This window comes from Lissotriton vulgaris, chromosome 1_1 (assembly GCF_964263255.1).
Source record: "Lissotriton vulgaris chromosome 1_1, aLisVul1.2, whole genome shotgun sequence".
Taxonomy (NCBI): Eukaryota; Metazoa; Chordata; class Amphibia; order Caudata; family Salamandridae; genus Lissotriton; species Lissotriton vulgaris.
Genome location: NC_141685.1, coordinates 389,043,418 through 389,061,584, shown reverse-complemented (window position 1 = coordinate 389,061,584; position 18,167 = coordinate 389,043,418). Strand labels below are relative to the sequence as shown.

Genomic DNA, 18,167 nt, shown 5'->3' with positions numbered 1-18,167 from the left:
CAGCTCGGGGGCAGCTGGGGGACTTTTACAAGCAGCGGGGCACGGTCCGCGCTCAAGCCTCGCAGGCATCACAAGGGGGCTGCGCGCCGATAGCTTCAAATGCAGGCAGAGGGCATTCACTGCCAAGCGCCAAGCTGGAGGAGACGGGTGCAGACTAAACATAACAACTACACAGTGAAGGCAGGTGGTCGAGTTAGGCCTGCATGTTTAAAGGCACCCAAAGTGAGAGCAGAGGGTGTGAATGAATGCACCTAAAATGGTGACCCCAGTACCTGCATGGAGGCACTCTGCTGAGCTGATTTTTACAGCTGGAGTTAGGTTTATATCTCAGGTGACATCTGTAGAGGTAGCACAGTCCAAACACCAGCAGCCGGCCGGCCCTCGGTGCGCTGCTCCAGTGGCGTAGTCAGAGCACCCCTCAGACAGGACCCACTGCAGCGTGACAGCCGGGGGACCCGCAGTTATCCCAGCTCCTCCACACTTTACTGCACCCTCTGGACCCGCAGAGCCTGTCCCCGGTTGCCTGCGCGCGAGCTGGGGTTTGTTTCTGTGCCTCACTATGTGCTAACCCTGCCAAAAAGAAAACTGCCTTTCGGTCCAGTTTGACCCTGGGGCAGGCCTGAGAGGTAGCACAACCCAAACACCAGCAGCCGTCCGGCCCTCGGCGCGCTGCTCCAGTGGCGTAGTCAGAGCACCCCTCAGACAGGACCCACTGCAGCGGGACAGCCGGGGGACCCGCAGATATCCCAGCTCCTCCACACTTTACTGCAACCTCGGGACCCGCAGAGGCCTCGGCAGAGTCTGGGGGTACCACCATCAGCAGGCCAGCCTCAGCACATGATGGGCCCCTGCCCGTAGCACATCCCGAGTATGAAAGAAAGGTGCAGCCCCCAGGCCTCCGCCGTTGTGAGGTTTAAGCTGGTCCTCGTGGGAGAGGTGCATTGTGGGAAGACGGCCATGCTACAGTTGCTGGCCAAGGACTGCTATCCAGAGGTAAGTGCCTGCTGCATAATTTACTCATCCCTGCGCAGCTGTGTGTGTGTGTGGCTCTGTGTGTGTGTGGCTCTGAGTGGGTGTGTGTGTGGCTATGTGTGTGTGTGGCTATGTGTGTGTGTGTGTGTGTGTGTGTATGGCTCTGTGTGTGGCTCGGTGTGTGTGTGTGTGGCTGTGTGTGTGTGTGTGGGGCTGTGTGTGTGTGTGTGTGGGGCGTGTGTGGGGCTCGGTCTGTGGGGCTGTGTCTTTGTGTGTGGCATTTGCGAGAGATTAAGCTATTGGCATTGTAAATGACAATGCCACTTATTTATCTGTTTTCAAAACCAACACATAAATAAAAAATGTGTAATTTACAATGCCAATAGCTCAAACTTTGCATTGTAAATGCGTGTTTCTTCTTCTATGCTCCCAAAGGCATGCTGATAATTTACCAAATATACAAACGTTGATTAGATGAATGCTTGCAATAAGGGTAACCACTGGTAATTGCTCTGGGTAGCATGCTAACCCATTGTTCTTTTGCGTACCATGCCCCCTCAGTTTGTACCTAGTCATATGCAAATAAGTCTTGAGCTTGATCCAATAGGACCTTTCCAGTGTGAACTGCCAGGCCTTGTCCTCGCTGAACTGGAACACAAGTAAACCAAGACCAGTTTTGCCCTGATTGGGGCTACTTAGTCGGTTTGGTTCCAGTAACACTTTGAGCACAGGACCCACGTCTGGGCATACCCTTGCCCAACTATCATGTTACATCAAACACACAAGAGGTGATGAGAGGAATGCTTGCAGTAAACCTAACCACTGTCAATCATTCGGGATTCCCACTGGAGCAGATTCAAGACTGATTTGCATGTGCCGGAGTGCAAACTGAGGTGGCATTTTGTGTAAAATAACAATGGACTGGGATGCGACCACCAAGTAATTACCAATGGCTGAGATTAATTCAAGCATTCCATCGATCACTTTTTGTATACTTCAGTGTGACACTCTAAGAGGAATAGGTATGCCCAAAAATGGGTGTTGTGCATTCGCGCCACTTGAACAAGGCTATACCTGACCTCATAAGGGTGATATCAGGTCCAGGCTGCTTCTGTTCTGGTTCAGGAAGAACCTGGCCTGGATGTTAAGTCTAGCCTATGCCCATTGGAGCAGGGTCAAGACTGATTTGCATATGCTGGGGTCCAAACTGAGGTGGCACGGTGTGCAAAATAACAAAGGACTGGGATACGTTCCTGAGTAATTACCAGTAACTGCGATGAATTCAAGCATTCAATCCATCACTTTTTTGTATACTTCAGGATAATGTACCAAAGACAAGTCTGCCTTTTCAACCAAATGTGCATCGACACTGATGCACACCTTTAACACCCAAAATAGGTATCTTACTCCTGCAATTTCTCTGTGTACTGACTTATCTATTTCTCCCTGACTCCTCCTTGTCTCCCCATTACCACCCCAAATCCCCCACCCTGCAAGCTGTTGCTATTTCATACTTTTGTGTAATCTTATTATGGTCACCAAACCTAAAACAAATGAGGCTTCGTATCTTAGCAGAGTTGAAGGATGCATGCAACAGCACCTCAGATCCCATTTTCCCTAACCTATCCAACACCACAAGCTGCTACCACAAATACAAAGCCTTAATGTACAATCTGGAAACCTTAACCGGTAACAGTTTACCAGTCTCAAGACTAAGCTCCATTAAAAGTTGACCTACATTTTTTCAAACTATGGACATAACCTTTCTGGCCTATTACACTATGCTTCTTCTCTTAAGTGTAAATACCAAAAAAAATCCACAATGGGGGAATAATACCTTTGTGTCGTATTGGCATAGCCAGAAATATGAGCTATACATTACCTTGTATGAAAATGGAAACGCAATGATGCAATCCTCTGATCTCGACCTTTATATCTTAACTGTTTTTTTTTAATATCATGAAGACCCTAAAAATTCTCCATAGACTGGGGATGTTCACACTGATATCATGCCTACTAGCATCGCTCACTATTACACGAATGACTCTTTTTCACACCCGACACACACCCATTTCCCGAACATTATTCAAATATTCCTCAGCGAACAAAACCACACAGTATACGGTCAGCATAAATCAAGGTAGTCCGAACCATAACTTGGATCAAAGCCTCTCATGAATGGAGACAGATCGAAAAGATATATATTTAACCAGATCCTTGGTAAATGGACAATCATTGTAGCAATTAATGATTTGAAACTTGAAAGTAAGGAGCTCAGGAAAAGATAAACACAGCGGACAGAGAGAGAAGGGTTTAGTGTGGGGAAGTAATTGCTAAGTCAGAGGGCATTTGTATTACTCGAGCGAACGTTTTCAAATGGGTCTAGTGCTCAGGTAAGAAATGTCTACACTGAAAGCTCTGGGCAGACATTATCGGCTACATGCCCAGGGTCCCAACGGGTGCAAATAATAATAGGTAAGAGTTAGCTTGAAATCTAGAGGTCTTCTATTTCTATTGATATTTTGACTGCAACCCTTCGATGTCCCTTTCCCTACTAGTAAAGAATAAACAACATTAGAAGCTGGGACTTCTATTTAATTTATTTTTAAATCCGTTTAATAAAATGTTCCATATGTATACAGAGATAAATGCTACTGGTAACCAATTTACATATATAAACTGAACCATTTGAACTATTTGACTAAACACTTGATGTCGCTGGCCGTCCAGGGGGCTGTATGTAGCCCGTGTGATTAAATGCCACAGGAAGTTCTATTTACAGATAAGCACTCGTCGTTTCACAATATGCACCAAGGCGTTTTTGCTTTCGGTTACATAATAGGAGGTAGAACATAAGCCAGGCTTTCCACCCCCAGCCTGCCTCGCAGTGACGTCAGTTCGATCACTCGAGGGGAGAGGACTTAACCCCCAAACAAGACAGATGTGGCACTAAAACGGGGTACACAAGGTCGATCAACGTGCATAAGAATGTGTTATTGTCAGCGGTCTTGCTTAAGGCGTCATAGGTGTTTTTAAGTCGGGTGTAATGTTTACGACGAGTACCAACCACTCACGTTCACATATTGCACTGTACGTACAAGAGACCGTATTTAGACCACCCTAGCCCCCTCCCCCCCCCCCCCCCATCCCCTGCCAGCTGTGAAGTGCTGTATTACACGGGCACCCCGTGTGCACCCTCATCTTCCCCAATTCGCTCAGCTCGTTGTCGGCACTTACCATGGACTCTGCGCCGCAGCCCCCTGGGCCCGTCGCCCCACTGCCGCCCGCTGCGGAGGTAACAACGACCGCCGCCCGGTCCGGTGTGCGGACAGGTCCCCCGTGTACCCAGGAAGCGGTGCAGCGGCGAGTGACCTAGCAACAGGCGTCAGCGCATCGCAGCCTCGCAGGGAGAGGCGGAGCGCCGCGCGCGTCCCCCCGTCACGCGCAGCCAGAACGGATCGAAGCTACAGCGTACCCGCCGCCCTTCCCGGAATACCGGGGGATTCCCAGGAACCACTAACGTAAACACAGGCGAGACACTGACAAACAGCTGCTCCACCGGACCTGGAAGTGATTCCTCCTGGCTCCCGGCGTAGCACCGCCCTCGCCGAGCTCTTAAAGAGGCACAAGCCAGGCATGACTGCAGCGGCGTCAGTGTGTTTAGGGGCCCTCGGGTGCCTGGCTCAGGGTACGGGGGTTGCTGCACCCTGGCCAGAGGTTGTCGCCGGTATTTTAATGTGGAGGTAGTGGACAAAATAGCAAAAATAAAAGCTTGTGAAAAAATGGGCAAATCATCAAGTCTTTGTAAAAACATAGGGACAAATCAACAACAGACCGCATTTTTTGCCTATAAAATATCACTGAACGGCAAAAGAAGTCACTTAAGCTTTTTTGAGCTGGCAAAACCGCTTCTAAACTTCTGTTTAGCAAATACAGAAAATGGAAGACAAACTTCTCGTTCAAGTACTCTGCAAATGACCTTTATTTACATCAGTACTCTCCAAACGTTTTTGGTCCACAGCCCAATTTTCCAGAATGACACACTTTTTCGACTGACCTAGCTTAAGGGGCATGAGGAGGGTGATTTTTTAATGTAACTAGAGTTTTGTGCTGAAAGGGCGGGCCCATTATTTCTAGACATTTACTAGAGACACACTCTGATGTTTCTTTTTAGCAGCATAAAAGTGTAAAGGGGAGAACATTTATTAATACACAGTTAATTAGACAATAACTCTCTGGTACATAATAATCCACGGACAACTATATGAGCTTACTCGATTTATTACAAAGCCAACAAGCATTTGCAATGCAATAGGTCTCGCGTTTACGTGAGTTTGAGCTATTGGCATTGTAAATGAAAATGCCTTTTATTTATGCTTTATTTTTTAAAACATAAATGAAAGGCATTGTCATCTACAATGCCAATAGCTCAAACTCGCGTAAAAGACGAGACCTATTGCATTGCAAATGCTTGTTACTATGATCACTCTGGGATATCCCTACTCTGGACCCAACATGCTCCCTCGCCTCTATTGTGGGAAAGTTCTCATGTCAATGACAAAAGGCCTGTACTCAAAATGACCGTGGTGGCCCATATGAAGGGGCTTAAAAGTTGCCTTGCGGTGCCTCCCACTGTCACTACAGAGCTTGCCTAGTATAGCAGGATAGGGGAAAGCAAAAAAAATAATAGGTAGAAGGGCAATATAATGTTACATCACGCGGTGTCCTTGAATAGCGCGCATAACTACTAAATCTGCCTCGGGGCGCTATGTGACATAATGTGGAGGAAAGGAGGAAATGAAGAAAGTAGCAAGATAACTTGTTATCACGTCTTACTGCGTGCAGATATCACAGTATACTCCAGTGACGTAACACAAAATGATGGGGTCCCAGCAGAATGTGATGAGGGGCCCTCGACTCTCACAGATCTCACTAGGGATATGACAAAAACATACAATGGGATGGGGGGTGTCTGTAAGGGAAGCACAACCGCCAACCGGTTCTTCTCAGAAACACTAGAATTTAAAGCATATATTTCAAGTACTTACATTGTCTGAAGGCTGCACTGGAACTGTCAATGTGTGCTTAGTTCACACCTCCAACAAATAAACACCTTTCGGCAGAGCATTCTGGGAAAGTAATAGCAGAAGAGATTCAAACTCCCACCGGTCCACACATTTCCACTCCTAACATAGGGGGTCATTATGATGGTGGACAGACCTGCGTCCGTCCGCCATCCCAGAGGTGGAGGGACCGTCCGCAGGAGCAGCGGCGGTCCCTCCGTGTGAATTAGGATGTGACCACCACCCTGGCGGTCACATCCTGTATTTTTACCATTGCGGCGGGTGCTGCTTACAGCAGCACCCGCCGCAATGTTAAAACTGCATGCTGTGCATTTGCATGCACAAAGCGTCAGGCACCGCGCGGTGCCTGCCGCTATGTGCAAGCAAATGCAGTGGGGTACCATAGGTACCCCCTATGTGTACCCACACTACCCCTTCACCCTGGGGGCCCGCAACGGGCCCCCAAAGAATAGACCGTATGCCTTTTTGTGGCGACATTGCTGCAGTAGAAAGGCATGTCCGAAGGCAAATCCTAATATGGCTGGCGGTGTCTGACAGACACTGCCACCATATTAAAGCATTTCCGCCGCGGGACCACGGCGGAAAAGATGCGGACGGTTCTCCCGATCCCCCTGCTATCCTAATCTGGCGGGGGGTCTTTTCTAACACCGCAGCGGTGAATCCGCATCCTCCGGGCCGGCGGTGGCTTCCGCCGGCCCGGAGGATGCGGATTCACCGCAATCCTAATGGACCCCATAGTGTCTAGAGGGGCTCTCGCTCTCTATCTTTGCATCTGCTAAATCCATCTCATGCTCTGTGGGTGTCCAGGGCATTTTGTTCTTCAAAAGTATTTACATCTGCTTTGCTGCATTCTGGGGTCTAACTTCGAGCTCTGATTGAAGGGGGTGCCGAATCCTGTCACACAGTCACTCTAAAAAGAACACACTCCTTAGATGAACACAAATACCACTCAACACTATTCCAGGTGCGACGTAGATGAAGTACAAGAAGGACGAGGAGATAGAGAAGAGGAAGAAAACGGCCACCACGGAGCGGTTCGGCAGCCGATAAAAATGTGCTCATGGCCACGTGAGGGCAACAATTAAAAAAATGTGAAAAATAAAATAAAACACAAGTTTAAAACACAGCAGGCGCCTCTGTAAGAAGTCACTTTAAAACAAAAAAAAGTGATCGGGGAATTCAAGGACTGTTGAAATAAAAAATAACAAATAAAAGAAAAGCTGCAGCAGAAAGTGAGAAATTGAATCCAGAAATCGAAGCGGTCCTGTGGTTAAAAATCTGAATACAAAATAGTAATGTGCCTTTCCAAACTAGGCTCAGCCTTTTATCACGATCCAGTCCGGATGGGCGGGTCTAAAGGAGACCGGGCGGTCACCAAAAAGCCTCACTTTCAATCGGAGGCGAGTGTTTACCATAAAGGATGACGTGTGCCAATCGAAAGTCTGGGCGGAGCTTCCACTCCACTTCTGAATTCAACTCAATGACAATAGATCTCGCAAAGCGGACAGCGCATGCGCTGCGATGCTAGGCGAGACCTAAAAATAACTGGACTTTGAGACACCTCTGTAGTGTAGTTCCTATATTCCCAATAGGCTCTGCGCATTGGAATAACATAAACGATAGTTTAGACTTAGGACTTAAGTCGACTAGGTCTCTATTGAATATGTTAGACTTAATTTGTGAATGCCAGCTAGCTCAGAGGTCACTAGAAACTTTCTCGAATACACAAGAAGGGATTCGTTTCTGGCAACCATATAACATGACAACTTTGTTCCCCAAGAATAAGGAATGTATCTCCAGAGTCGCGGAAACAATAGATGGCTATTTCACTCAGTCAATCGTGCATGCTTAGTTTCACCAGAAGTGCAGAGAAATAGAGAGACGGGCTTTTTCAATAAAAAGGTTATTCATTGAGCAGTCTTCTTTCTCATGCAAGAGAAGCGAATTGCTACAATCGCAATACTTGTCATAAAGTAAAGTGCGTACAGTAAAAAGAGTATTATGAAATAATACTGTAAAAGCATTTATCTAGTTTCTAAGCCATAAGATACTTAAAATGGATAAAATACATACGATGATAAAAGATGACTAAATGTACTCGACTGGTGCTTCTAATATACGCCTACCCCGGTATACCTAATCTAAGCCTAGTACATGGGAAGGAGAAAGTGAGATGTAGTTTGAGTTAAATAGTTTCTGCCAAGAATCTATCCAAGAATTCTCTAAGGGTCTAATCAGCTCCGTACCTTGTTTATAGAATGTAGGAGGTCTTGTATCTCTCTCTCAGGACATGATCTCCCAGTAATCCACAAGGGTAGCCGGGAAACACCGGAGCTGGATTTCTCGAAAAGAGAAAAGACAGCGTCTCTCTCAGTGCTTCAGCTGGAGGGTCGGGCTCCTTCGGCACACGCTACAGCAGGGCGTCGGGCAAGTAGTCAGTGGATCTGCTCCAAACCACTTTGTGTTTTACTAGGGCAGATGCTGGTATATTTATACCTGGAAGGTGCCGAGTTTGACGGAAGGTTGGACATAATACATCACTAAGAACTTGCAGTTCTTTTAGGACTCCAGGAGTTCTAGGACAAATCAATACAGAAGCAGGGGAAAGTCCCGGACTGCTGGAGATTTGGGGCCATATGTAGGTGGGAAAATACCTGTCGGTAACGGCCGATTTCGGCCGTTACCGACTGGTATTCGTAATTCCAGATGTAGGGGGCCTGAAAATTACCGATTCTGTATATTTACCGAATCGGTAATTTTACCGAATCGGTAAAGTACCGATTCGGTAAATGTACAGAATCGGAATTTTGGGATGTAGGTGGCACTGGAAACAGTGCCACAGGCCCTTAGAAATTCGTTATTTACCATGAAATACAATGGCATGGTAAATAACGAATTTCTGTGTACATGCACATCTGTGCATGTACACCTGTGCCATGTGGCACGCATACATGCCCTAAGGGCATGTATGTGTGTCACATTGCACACAAGCCAAAATCAGGGGTGCTACAGGGTGTCAAAGTGACACCCTGTCCCCCTTGACAAATCGGTAAAATTACCGAATCGGTATTTACCGATTCGGTAATTGCCATTGATTCCTATGGGCCTCAAGGCCCATAGGAATCAATGGCAATTACCGAATCGGTAAATACCGATTCGGTAATTACCGCATATTACCGATTCGGTAATATTTACAGAATAATTACCTACATGGCATTTACCGAATTGTAAATACCGAATCGGTAAAATTCGGTATTTACGATTCGGTAAATGCCATTTACCTACATATGGCCCTTGGTCTCTTCAAGAACTCAATGTGATTTCTAGGAATCTGTGGAAGTAGCCATGCCATATTTGGACTACATTGGCTGAGTCTAAATATGGTTATGATTCTGATGCCTATATAAGGATATGATGAGTTATACCTATATAAGGGCATGAATCGGGAAAATTACACTAGAGCCCTAGATTTGTCTACAACACCCACTCCACGTACAATGTCCATCTTTACTAAGTACTAAAGCAAGTATAACATATCTAAGCATGTGTTTACAATCCCACCCAAAAATACAAAAAATGCATTTGAAATGGTTTGTACGCGAAAATGAGTATTGTACTGTTTTGTACGTTTTCTAAGCAATGGTATCATTCAAACAATGCATATAGTTTACATTTGAAATGCTGACTGAATGAATCACGAAAAGTTACATTCATGAAATTGCTCTTAATACAGAAGAGAAGGTTGAAACCATTTCATCACATATTTATACAAGACTGTACATGTGCTAGAGGCTGAGTTCAAATATTGTCTCTAGATTTTTTCCTTAAAAATAGAAATCTTGTTCTCTAAGAATAGTTCTACTTTAAGCAGATTACTCTGTGCCAAAAAAAGTAAATATTTTGGGAATGAGAAAAAATAATTTAGTTTGAGGAAACAATAGTTCCAAAGTTTTTAGAAGTTCTGTTTATCAAAACTGAAGGCCGAATTCAAAGTTCAGGAAATGCTGTGTGCTCTTGTTTTCAAAAGTTATTCTAGTTGTTAGGAGACAACATTAACTCAGATGGGCTGGCAAAGAATTTGTCTACAACAGTAGGTGAAAGTTGGACCATGTCCGAAAAAGTAGAAATAGTGCATATGTGAGATGCATTGCCGTCATCGTTGTCTAGATCAGCAATGGTCACGAAATGTTGTACCTGTGTGCCGCTTTCATCTCGTACCTCACTGCCAGCATGTTGCTGTGAGGTCTCAACGAATGCCGTCATCAGAATTGGTAGCCGCTGGGGACAACACGTTGCATGAGCCGTTACCAAACCAAGCAAAGTATCGACATCCATAGGTACTGCTGATGGGAGTGTGAGACAGACGTCTAACACGCATTCTTCTCCACAGGCATTGTAGAACAGGTAGGATGCAATCTTGCCAGATTGGTCTGAATGAAAGAAACCATGTGGTATTCAGATCTCTTAGCCGAGCCAAGCCGAGGACTTTGGTAATCCTATCTCTGTACCGCATTGCCAGGATCGTTTGTTCCATGGTAACCTGGGTATTGCTTGTGACTGGACTTGCCATATCGTAGCAGAAGGAACAAAAATAAAATTCCTGCTACGAGTCCCAAGATGAGAGGCAGGCCGCCGAACACAGAGTGCACAAAATTCGGGAAGATGCTCAGGACTGCTTCAAAGGGTGATAATAGTCCTGAAAAAATTGTCTTAAATACATGTGCGATGCCGCTGGTATCAGACATGTTTAAGATTTGACTTAACATTTCTACGAAATGCATGGGGCAATTTGTTGATAATGATACATGCATCTCTGCTGACGTCCTTGCGACTTGCAGATCATACGTCTCTCTGGACGAGGTCAAAGGCACAGTTTTTTGTAAAAGAATGGCTTTCATTCTGCTTAAAGTATCAATTCGAATAGAAGAGATATTCAATGAAGGCCATATTGTTGCCTCCTTGTCTAGTTTGCTGTTTGGATACAATACTTGCATACAGCAAGTGACTCTGGATGTAACACTAACGAGATAGGCCGTTCCTGGCAACATGCCACAACAGCTGTCGTCACGTAACATAACGTAACTGCCGTTGGAAAGTTGTCTGAAAAAAGGCTCTATTTGTGTGGCTGGGGTGCCGTGCAGGTGGCAAGAAAGGTCATTTGATGAACCCTCACAGTCTCCATGCAAGTTAATTCCTTGACACAGAAGTGTACCACTTAGTGAGTTTTTACAATTGTTACCACTAAGAAATACTTCTTTTTACCCCCACTCCAACATCTATGTGTGTAAGGCAAATTCCAGGTTGACTTGATGTACGCTTTACCCAACTTTTCATACAGGCCCGCTGGTATGTGCTTTAGGCAATATTGAAACTGAAATGTCTTTATTGGTATTGTAATGGTGCCATGTAGTATCCATTCAATGACAGGCTTTTCGGAAACTGTCAATGGTAATCTTTCTAGTTTTTCAATGCTCAGCACCGTATAGTCTGCTCCTCTTTGTGCCAAAGAGATTTGTTTATCTGTAAGGTTAAAGATAGAAAATACTGACGTTGTGTTGATTAGACGCCAGGGCACATAGCCTGAACAGAGATTTTGTAACGTCCAGCCTATCTGTACAATAGAACGTAATTGGGACTGGCCATGTTGTAACATTAGCATATCCTGTTCTATTATATCAATAGCAGATGATACAATGCTGTCCAAAGAATACTTCTGGAGGACAGAGTCGTTAACTCATTGTCCACTACAGACAGTGTTTTTTCCAAATGAAGACGATCAATTTCTCGTATTTTTTCAGCAGTTTCAATTTGCGTTACTTTCCAAGCTTTGTTGTAAGCAGCATATATACCGGCGTATATGAAACGTTTTTGACGCTGTTTGCGAGGTCCCAATAAGAAATCTCGCAAGTCAACGCCTTCTTTAAATAAGGTCAAGTGTTGCTTAATTTCAGGTAGTGTGGTTTTCTGTAGCCATTCGAGGCATAGTTTTCCTACACTGTATGATGTTATTATCCCTGGATGTTGTCTCTGGGAATATCTTGGGTCTGGCCTGTTCTGTGTGAACCCCTGTGTTTTGTTCAGGAATCTACCTTGACAGTTATTAGTTTCTGTGGGCCAGATCAACCATTTTATCCAATCAGGATTAGTTCTGTTTTGGTGTAAAATATGGGATACGTCTATCTCCTCATCTGTAGTGCTATTGCTATCATGTATAAGCTTTGGTATAGACAACTTGTTTAAATCCTTTATCTTGGCTAGGCCAAGACAGGTTGTTTGTTGAATGGTGTCATTCAGGAACATTATTTGTTCTGGGATCATGCAGGCTCTGAATAATGATTCTAAACCTTGTACCTGCCAGTCTTTTGTACCCCAGACCGTTTTTGTCTCAATGTTGTCTTTCCAAAATTCAAAACCAAATGTAGACAACTGTGCATAAAATTTTGCAGAATAAATTAGTTTAGTATTTGTCAACATGTTTTTCATTCCTGTCTTATTCATAATTTTGAAATAAAACGTTTCTGGATCTGTGTTATTAAACCCTGAGAAGTATGGGAATTTCTCATAAAATGTTTTCAAGCTGCCTTTTGGCGGTGTTGGACAATGTTCCCATTGAATATAAGTAAAAACATTTCTAGGATTCGCAGATTTATGCAAATAGTGGTGCCCATAATGATTAAAGCAATACATTTCTTCTTAATCTGATGAACCTTCTAAATAATCATGTTCTGTACATTTTGCTGACATTTCTAAATCTGACATCATGTTATTAATAGTTTCAAAGTCCCAATCATCAGAGAAAGTGCTCGGTGAGACAAAGTCACTTAAAGAAACCTTGAACTGGTGTGGATACTTCAAGAGTTCAACCGGACCATAGATGTCGTAATCAGTAGTGTCCCATGCTACACCACCAGGTATAGGAATGGCTGTGATGTTTACGGATGATAGTTCTCTTTTTTCAATATGAGAAGATTTGTGAGGCTTTAGAACCAAGTTTATTTTCTGACTTGCTGTGTCCATTGTACTGTATTTTTCATCAATCATTCTTGCCAAGCTTAAAACCAAAATGAGCCAGAGCAGGAGGAAAAGTACACCTAACACAATCCACAATTCAATCCATGGTGAAATCAGATATGTTTCTCCAAGTTGATGAAAGAGTTCTGTTATATTTTTTCTTTGAACGTTTTGTTTGCTGGCTTTTCTTCATGTTCACTAGGATCTTCAGAAAAGTCATAGAAATTGATAAAATAGCCAGAGGTAGTTCTGTCAATTGTTGGAATTGCATCATGATTGTTATTAATCTGTGTAGTTGCTTCCTCCTTTCTCATATTAGTATAGTCAGAAGCTACATCATTGTAGACAGGTGTTTCTTGACAATCTGTTGCAATTTGGGTTTCAAGAGGCACTAGTTCCATGTCTTTGTTGCATAGTCCTTCTTTATTCACTGCAGGTTTATCAAATGTGATTAGTCTCTCAGTTTGAACTGTAGTGTAGTTCCTATTTTCCCAATAGGCTCTGCGCATTGGAATAACATAACCAGCAGTGTAGATGTAGGACTGAGGTCATCTAGGTCTCTACTGACTATGTTAGACTTAATTTAGGTTTGCGCCAGCTAGCTCAGAGGTCACTAGAAACTTTCTTGAATGAATAGGGAGGAATGAAATTCCTTGACTCAGACAAGAAGGGATTCAGTTTCTGACAACCGCATAAACATGACAACTTTGCTCCCTCAGAATAAGAGTGTATCTCTAGAGTCGTGTGAAAACAATAGGCAGCTATTTCACTCAGTCAACCATGCATACTTAGTTTCACCAGAGTGCAGAGAAATAGAGAGACGGGCGTTTTCAATAAAAGGTGTTATTTATTGAGCAGTCTTCTTTCTCATGCAAGAGAAATGAATTGCCACAATTGCAATACTTATCATAAAGTAAAGTGCGTACAGTAAAAGTAGTATTATGAAATAATGGATAAAATATATACATACATAAAAACATTGACTAACGTACTCAACTGGTGCTTCTAACTACGCCTACCCCGGAGTACCTGACCTAAGCCTAATACTTGGGAAGGAGTAAGTAAGTAGCAGTTTTAAGTTAAGTTGGTTAAGATTGTTTTGCCAAGAATCTGGATCAAGAATTCTCTTAAGGGTTTAGTCAGCTCCGTACCTTGGTAATAGAATGTGGGAGGTCTGGTATCTCTTTCTTCAGGACTCGATCTCCCAGCAACCCGCAAGGGTAGGCTGGAAACACCGGAGCTGGATTTTCTCGGCTGGAGAAAAAGACAGCGTCTCTCTCAGTGCGTCAAACGGGAGGGGCGGCTTCCATGGGCTCTCGCATCAGCTGGGCTCTCGGGCAAGTAGATAGCCGCTTTGCTCCAAACCACCGTGTGTTTGCTTAAGGCAACAGTTGGTATATTTATACCTGAAAGGTGCCGAGTTTGATGTAAGGTTGGACATAAGACGTCACTAAGAACTAACAGTTCTTTCTAGACTCCAGGAGTTCTTGTTCAAATCAAAACAAAAGCAGGGGGGATTTCCCGGGCTGCTGGAGGCTTGGTTTGTTTAACACCTTGGCTGCTAGGTGTTTTCCCCTCCTGTGCTGCAGGCCCCCACTTTCCCATTGTTCATGACGAGCTCAGCTCGTCATCAGCACAGCTCAACCGTGCATCATGACGAGCTGAGCTCGTCATCAGCATCGAAAGGGTTAAAGAATGCGTTGTGCTTTCTAGGAGTCGATGGGAGTAGCCGTGCTGTGCTTTGGACTGCATGGGCTATTACTGAATATGGATATGATTCTTATGCCTTTACAAGGATATTATTGATTATAACCACATAAGGGCATGAATCGGGAATATCGAATTAGGGTCCCAGATAGAAACACAACACCCACTCCACGGATTAATGTCCATCATTACAAAAAAACTAAGCAATAGTAAACATATAACGATGCATGTGTGTTTTCCAACCCACCCCAAAATACATATTTCGCATTTGAAATGGTATATGGTAAATACACGAAAATGAGTGTTGGTACTGTACGCTTTTCAAGCAGTGTCATCATTCAGATAAATGCATATATATATCAGCTGAATGAATTGCGAAAATTACACATGAAATGGCTCTGAATACAGAAAAGAAGGTCGAGACCATTCCATCACATATTTATACAAAATGTTGTGTATGTGCTAGAGGCTGAGGTAAAATATTGTCTCTAGTATCCCAAAAATAGAAGCTCTGTTCTCTAAGAATAGTTCTACTTTAAGCAGAGTAGCATGTGCCAAAAAAAGGTAAATATTTTCGAAAATGGACAGAAATAATTTCGCTTTCAGGGAAAAAATAGTTCCAAATATTTGCTGTAGCTTTGTTTATCAAAACTGAAGGCCGAATTCAGAGTTCAGGGAACGCTGTGTGCTCATTGGTTTTTTTTAAGAGTTATTCTCGTTGACTGGAGAAAACATCATTTCAGACAGACTCGCAAAAAATTGGTCTACAACATCAGGTGAAAGTTCGACCAAGTTCGAAAATACTGCAACTGTGCAGTTCTCTGCGTGATTGCTATCATTGATGTTAGGATCAGCAATGCTCACAGAAGGTTGTACCTGTTTGGTGCTGCTTTCCTCTCGTACCTCACCGCCACCTACTCGTAGTGGTGAAGTCTCAACGAATGCCGTCATCAGAATGGGTAGCAGCTGGGGACAACACGATGCATGAGTTGTTAAAGGACCTAGCAAAGTATCGATATCCATTGGTACTGCTGATGGTAGTGTAAGACAGACGTCCAACACGCATTCTTCTCCGCATAGCAGACATCGAAGCACAGGTAAGATGCAATCCTGCCAGATTGGTCTGAATGAAAGAAACCAGGTTGTACTCAGATCTCTTATCCGAGGACCTTAGTGATACGGTCTTAGTTTTGTATTGCTAGGATCGTCTCTTCCATCGTTGCTGGAGTCTTGTCTGTGGATTGGCTTGCCATATCGGAGCAGAAGGAACAAAAATAAAATTCCTGCCACGAGTCCCAAGATTAAGGGTAGGCCGCCAAAGACAGAATGGCCAAAATTCGGGAAGATGCCCAGAACTGTTTCAAAGGGTGCTAATAGTCCCGAAAAAACTGTCTTAAATACATGTGCGATGCTACTGGTATCAGACATGTTTAAGATTTGGCTTAAAATTTCTACGAAATGCACAGGGCAATTTGTCGATAAAAGGGAATGTATCTCTGCCGAGGTCCTTGCCACTTGCAGACCATATATTTCTTTGGATGACGTTAAAGGCACAGTTGTCTGTAAAAGAATAGACTTCATTCTGCTTAAAGTATCAATTCGAATAGAAGAAATATTCAAGGAAGGCCATAACGCAGCCCTCATATCTGGATTGCTGTGTGGATACAATACTTGCATACAGCAAACGGCCCTGGACGTTACGGTCGTCAGATAGGCTTTTCCTGGCAGCATGCCACAACAGCTGTGGTCACTTAATAAAACGTAACTACCGTTAGAAAGTGGTCTAAAAAATGGCTCTATCTGTTTTGCAGGCGTGCCATGCAGGTGACATGAAAGGTTATTCGAAGACCCTTCGCAGGCTCCATGCAAATTAATACCTTGACACAGAAGTGTACGGCTTAGTGATTTTTTACAATTGTTACAACTAAGGAATACCTCCTTTTTCTCTTCACTATAACATCTGTGTGTATAAGGTAAATCCCGAGTTGATTTGATGTATTCTTTACCCAACCTTTCATACTGGCTCGCAGGTATATACTCTTGGCAGTATTTAAACTGGAAAGTTGTTATCGGAATTGTAATTGTTCCGTGTATTATCCATTCAGTGACAGGTCTCTCTGACATTGTGAATGGTAATCTCTCAAGTTTTTCAATGCTCAGAATCGTATAGTCTGCTCCTTTTTTTGCCAAACTGATTTGTTTATCAGTAAGGTTAAAGATACCGAATAATGACGTTGTGTTGATTAAACGCCATGGTACATAGCCTGAACGCAGATTTTGCAACGTCCAACCAAGCTGTACAATAGAACGTAATTGAGACTGACCATGTTGTAACATTAGTAAGTCCTGCTCTATTATATCAAAAGCAGATGATACAATGCTGTCCAGTGAATATATTCTGGAGGACAGAGTCGTTAACCCATTGTCCACTACAGAAAGTGTTTTTTCCAAATGTATACGATCAATTTCTCGTATTTTTTCTGCTGTTTCAATTTGCATTAATTTCCAAGCTTGTTTGTACGCAGCGTGTATACCGTCCGCTATGAAACATTTTTGACGCTGTTTGCGTGGTCCCAATATGAAATCACACAAGTCAGCACCGTCTTTAAGTAAAGTCAAGTGTTGCTTAATTTCAGCCAGTGTGGATTTCTCTAGCCACTCAAGGCATAGTTTCCCTACACTGTATGTTCTAAGTATCCCTTGATTGTTGTCTCTGGGAGTATCTTGGGTCTGGCCTGGTCATTTTGAACCCCTGTGTTTTATTCAGGAATCTATCTTGACAGTTATTCGTGTCTGTTGGCCAGATCAACCACTTTTTCCAATCAGGATGTGTTCTGTTTTGGTGTAAATTATGGGATACGTCTATCTACATATCTGTAGTGCTAACACTATCAGTTATGGGTTTCGGAATAGACGGTGTATTTAAGTCTTTTATCTTAGCTAGGCCAAGACAAGTAGTTTGTTGAATTGTGTCATTCAAGAATATAATTTGTTCTGGGATCATGCAGGCCCTAAATAATGCTTCTAGGCCTTGAACTTGCCAATCTTTGGAACCGCAGATCGTTTTTGTTTCATTGGTGTCTTTCCAAAATTTGAAACCAAATGTAGACATTTTGTCATAAAATTTTTCAGAATAAATCAATTTAGTATTTGTCAACATTGTTTTCATTCCTGTCCTAAATAACATTTTAAAATAAAACGTTTCTGGACCACTGTTATTAAACCCTGAGAAGTACTGGAATTTCTCATAAAATGTTTTCGAGCTGCCTTTTGGCGGAGTTGGACAGTGTTCCCATTGGTTATAAGATAAAACATTTCTAGACTGAGCAGTTTTATGCAAATAGTGATCACCATAATGATTATAACAGTATAAGTCTTCATAATTCGATGAAC

General features: G+C 43.4%; 1 protein-coding gene across 1 annotated transcript in view; it reads right to left on the bottom strand.

Moving 5' to 3' along the window:
• ZYG11B (zyg-11 family member B, cell cycle regulator) overlaps window positions 1-4,578 on the bottom strand; it is a 285,114-nt gene extending 280,536 nt beyond the window's left edge. The window contains exon 1 of the mRNA XM_086952450.1: window positions 4,210-4,578. Within this exon, the coding sequence (XP_086808576.1) occupies window positions 4,210-4,212 (3 nt within the window). The 5' untranslated portion in view covers window positions 4,213-4,578. The remainder of the gene's footprint in view (window positions 1-4,209) is intronic.
• Between the last annotated feature and the right edge of the window lie 13,589 nt (window positions 4,579-18,167).